The sequence below is a fragment of the Alligator sinensis genome, unplaced genomic scaffold, assembly GCF_000455745.1.
Source record: "Alligator sinensis unplaced genomic scaffold, ASM45574v1 scaffold1097_1, whole genome shotgun sequence".
NCBI lineage: Eukaryota > Metazoa > Chordata > Crocodylia > Alligatoridae > Alligator > Alligator sinensis.
The window spans coordinates 377,289-382,575 of record NW_005841950.1 but is presented as its reverse complement, the minus strand read 5'-3'; the positions used below and the strand labels follow the sequence as shown (position 1 = coordinate 382,575).

The window sequence follows — 5,287 nt, the reverse complement described above, 5'->3', positions numbered from 1 at the left end:
AGGAATGGCTTCTTTGAGTTATGTTTTGTTTTGTACAATAACTGGCATAAGGGACCCTCACTCATTATTAAAGTCACCAGGCTTTATCACAATTAAAATAACATATTACATCTCCAACCATTGCAGCAGGCACAGGCTTTGGGAAGTAACAGTAGCATGAGTTCTTTGGCATGGAGACCTCCCACTGGGAAAAAGAAACTTCTTCTGGGCCTGGAGATAGATCCCCCACCCTGCGTAGGAAGCTGATCTTTAATGGGGAAAAACAGGCCACTCTGTAAAGTAGAGAACATACAGCTAATTTCTCTTCCCAAAGCATCTACTTGCAATTGCTGTTTTAATTACAGCCAATGCAGATTGACCCCAGCTAGCTTTAAGCTACTTAGCTGGGGTATTGCTAACAGTGCAGCACAGAACTTGGTAGTTTAAGTAAGTATTTAACCAGCTCTCAGGGCAGGTTTTGCAGCTCATGCTGAGCTCTATGCTGCTGCAATTACACCTCCAGCAGTGCCTGTGCTAGCTAATTTAAACCTCACTTAGGTTCATCTACATGAGCTGCATTCACATTAGCCACTGCAGGATCAACTAGTACTCAGGATTCTCCTGAAAACCTGGGAGCCTAAGACTGCAAGCTCTTTGAGGAGCACTTTTTCATTGTCTGAGCATGTAAAGCCAGGCACACTTGAAGCTCTAACAGCCTAAAGCAACTAGCACAACAGGGGCCTGATACTCGGTACATCAGTATCAATAAAAACCAGCCCCCAGTTCGATCACCTTTGAAACTGCTCAGTGCATTCTCCATCAGTGTGTGCTTCTCAGAAAATCCCTTGATTCTCCTTTCCAGGTCCAGAAAGGGGGCTGCTGGACTCTGAAACTTCCCCATTTCACATCTAGGCAGAAAGTTACCTGATTGTTATTCACCATTTTAACAGGCTTGAAGAAAAAGATGTGGGAGTGGGGTAGAGGTCAGGGGGTGAGAAGTGGTTCCTTTTTACATTGAAAAAAATCCCATGTTTTTAAAGAAAAACTGAAATGTCAAGAACATTTTAAAGGATTTTGATAAAAAGAATCAGTTATACTCATCATATCGTTGTTTAGTGCAAAGCTGCAAAAAAAAGGATCAGGCTGGGAGGTCAAAGTAACATAGCATAAGTAGAGATGGGATGGATGTGACTTTGTTCTTGGGATTTGGAGGGGTTGTCTTAAGTTAAATTTTATTTTAATAGGATTTTATTTTAATTTTAGTTATTTTAATTGAATTTTATTTTAATAGAAGGGAATCCCTTTGTCTATATCTAGAGGTTTATATTAAACTGACAGTGTGCTGTTAAACCCCACTGCCATAATAGCAGTTTCTAACAGCAGGGGCTAAGCTTTGCCAGGGCCAAGTTAATTAACACCACCTGGGATCTGACCTCTTTTACACCTGCAGGGATCAGGATCCATTTACATTGCGCTATGCTGATGTACCCCAGCTCAGGGCCAGCCCCATCAACTCCATTGGACCTATGAAGCTGGGAATTTAGTCTCACCCAACCCAATAGAGCAACACTGATTTCCACCAGCTGGTCAGCCTGGCCAAACTGGCTCTAGCAGCACTATGAGTGAAACGCAACAGATGGGAATCCTGCCCCATGGAGTTTTCTGGAGTTATAGTCTGAAGGGCAGGACCAGTCAATTTACACCAACAGAGAGTTTGGAGTCATTGGCACTAAAGAACTGATGCTCCTTTCCACCTGTTGGAGATCTGGTCGGTCTGTTCTCTGTGGAGCCACAGAGTGATACTGCGCTCTTCCCAGGATGCTGCCCCACTAAAGTGCCTCAGCTGCATGCCTGACTATGTTGTCTCCATAATCCAATCAGTTCTTCTGAGACCTGCTGACCCCTTTACAACAGGAGCATGGAGTTACCTGTTTTCATGAATAAATATGGCACCCTGACTCCTGGCTTGTTTTAAATTCATGGAGCTAGAGAAAGGCCTCTTTTTTGCTTTGTGCCATGTGCTGACCACACTGACAATGATGACAGGAGAGAATAAATGCAGCACTCAGTGTTCAGATGGCAACGACTTTGCATGGAATAGAGCCTGGAATCATTGACTCAGAAGTTATCTTGGGGATGGGCAGCAAGTAGTCCCAATACCCATAGGTCAGTCATGAAAGATAGCTAGTGCCATGATGGGTAGGTAGCCTCTGCTACTTTGACATATAGAAAAATTGGTAGGTGAATGATCCATAAACCATCCCTGATCTCCTGAGTCAACTGGACCTTCAGAGGAGTGGATTATTAATAGCGTATCTGCAGGTATATCGCAGTCCCCCTCAAGCAGGGCCCCTGGGAACTCTGGGGAAACAGAAGCAAACCCAGGACTATGGGGATGGAGGAAAATTAGGAACTTTAGGTGGAGACTATTCTGTGCTCTTCCACTTTGGATCCTGAGAAGACAAGTCTCTCAGTCCCTCAACTGGTGCCTAAGCCCCTCCCCAGCATCATGAACTGGGAGGGTGAGCAAGAAGGAATCACATACCTGCTCAAGGTATTTCTGATGTCCTAGAGGGGAAGAGAGAGATAAAGTAAGATTAGTGCTATATGCCACACTGAGGACCCTCCAGCTCTACAGTGCTTAACATGTTTGGGAGCATTTGATAATCTCACTGAATACCAAGGTGCACCTTGAAGTGCCTTTGAAAACTTGCCTCTGGTGTACTTAAGAGCCTGAGCCTCACTAACAGTGCATGGGCCTTAAGATCCCTGAAAATGCCTGAATAAGCTTGTAAAATGGGTGTGGGCTTCTAAGTCACTGCAGGCAGAAAAAAAATGGTTACTTATACACCCAACTTCTACCTAGGTGTTTTAAATCCCATTGACTTCCATGGGAGTTGGGGCACCTACATGTGAATTAGGTGCCTATATACTTTGCTGGACCAGGCCTTTCTTGCCACTTTAATACTCTCGCACCTTGTACCTTTTAGCTGGAGGCAGCACCACACATGTAAGACTGTCTACAAGGAAATACTGGTGGTGGTGGTGGGTAAAAAAAAAAGGCTCAACTGTGTAGAGCCTATTCCATCTATTAGCCATCTAAATTGTTTGTTTATTGCAAGCTGCTCCTAGCCTTTTAGCTAGGGTGGGATATAATTCTAATAAATAAATGAAATGGCATTGTATTCCACCATGCTCAAGTCCTGAACAAGCAGTTCATGCCAAAAGTGGATGGATCCACTTGCTCGCTCCCTCCCTGTCTTTTTTCCGCCCCCATTTAAATCTCAAAAGTAAGATGACAGCATATTAGAAAACAAGATGCTTTTGTGGTCTGTCAGGGATCTGAACAGGAGTTTCCCAAAGCTTCGCTAGAAGTCAGAATTTATTCTGTAGGTTGTGGGCTAAGTAATATACCACTGAGAACAACCTGTATCTGCCTCTACTCAGGCTGCTGATTCAGTCCAGCCAATTGAAACAAAGCATGGAAGTCAGTTGGACAAGAAAGGAAATTATTGATTGAGTTACCTCTAATGCCATTAAAACCAAGCTGAGCTGTGGACCTGGCTAGGTCATTGCATGCTGCCTGTCATTGAAATGTGTCCCTGTACTGTAACATCTCAGGGCTGGAGGTAAGCATTCTGGAACCAGCTTTTATATGTGACATATCATAAGAAAGATCTGTTCCAGCTTCCAACAAAATAAAAGATTTCTGTTGCCCTGACTGATAGCCAGAACAGACCTTAAGAGAAGATTGTTCCTTTATTTTGGGTTCAACTCCAACACAAATCTGAACCCTCTAGTAAAGGGCTTTACTTTAACTGTACAAGGGTCTCCACTTCAAATGCCCACTCAGAAAAAGGATTTCTCACCCTGAAAGACTGCTTACTGCAATAGATAAGAATAGAGGAAGGTCTAGTGACTGGAATTGGATAGTAGACAAACTCAGGCTGGAAATAAGATGCACCATGTTAACATAAAGGAAAGAGCCCCTGGAAAAGCTGCTTAGGAGGTGTGGTGGAATTTGTCACGCACACTCTTCCTTTAAATCAAGATAGAATGTCTTCCTAAAAAAGTTCTGCTCTAATTAACCAGTGAACATGGGTTTCATACAGGAGGCCCCAAGTAAAATTCCCTGACCTATATTTTACAGGAGGAAAACAATCAGATGATTATGACAATACCTTCTTGCCTTACAGTCTACGAATATGAGGAAACACACATGGTGACATGCTATTCTGGACCAGTGCTCAGCCCCTTGTAGCATCAAGTCCTTAACAAACCAACTGTTTTTGTTCCAACATTGAACCGTATTATGATCATGGGCTCCACCAGCCAACAGGCGAGGAATTTCTTGTTAATGGCTCTGTCTTCATCTCACCTGCAGGAATTCACTTGCTGGCTGCTGGCACTTCCCCTCCATCTCACTGATCAAGTTTTTGAGATGAGTTATCTCCTGGGTAAGCCCCGTGGTATATTCATTCTGCTTCTTCACAGTCTCCTTGTCTAGCACTTCCAGTTGGGCTAGAAAGAACAATTCTCTCTCCTCCAGGAACTGATGCAAGGACTCAAATTCAGACAGAACCTTCTTCCTTTCATTCTCTGTCTCTTCCTGCAGTGAATAAAGACAAAGAAAGGGCAGGGCAGTGATATGAGAAGAAAGTCCCATGATATTTCATACTGGGCATGTCTACACGTGTCCCTAATTGCACAATTGGTATTGCACAGTTATTTAGTAGTTGATTTAGCAGTTCCAGCCAGTACTGCACAGTCCCAGTGATGCACAGGTTGTTTTTGACCCTACTACACAGTAGCAATGAGCTACTGCACAGCTCATTGCTACTGAGCAGTAGCAGCAGCATCACAGTTAATGTCCGCTGATACTACGCCACCGTAGCTTGTTGCTACAGCAACACAGCATCTTGTGTAGACGTGCCCACTGAGTAACATTTTCACATGTACTGAAATGAGTTAGAAGCCTGAGCCCCATTGAAAGCATAGGTAACTTAGACTCTTAAGTTACTTAGGTAATGTCAAGACAGTAGGTTTACTGCACCAGCAACAGCATGCTCAACACCCCACCATTCTGCACAGGCTACATCCTACAATGGCTGTAGACAAGGTAGTCATGCTTGTGCAGTGCTTTGAGTGGGCTAGTTAGCACCACTGAGAGACAAAGCCAATTAGTTTGCATCCCTGGCTAATTCACATGCTCATGACACAGCACAGATATGGCTACACTGGTTCTCATGTAGGAAGCAGCTCGTATGGTAAATTTAAAATGTAGACATAGTCTTAAATTATTTGCAAA

At 43.6% G+C, this 5,287-nt stretch overlaps 1 protein-coding gene across 1 annotated transcript in view; it reads right to left on the bottom strand.

The window, feature by feature from the left end:
• Nucleotides 1–5,287, bottom strand: part of LOC102372133 (zinc finger protein RFP-like) — a 13,619-nt gene that overhangs the window by 2,830 nt on the left and 5,502 nt on the right. The window contains exons 3-5 of the mRNA XM_006020250.3: nt 4,358–4,588; nt 2,525–2,547; nt 772–887 (exon numbers count right to left, since the gene is read on the bottom strand). Of these exons, the coding sequence (XP_006020312.1) occupies nt 772–887; nt 2,525–2,547; nt 4,358–4,588 (370 nt within the window). The remainder of the gene's footprint in view (nt 1–771; nt 888–2,524; nt 2,548–4,357; nt 4,589–5,287) is intronic.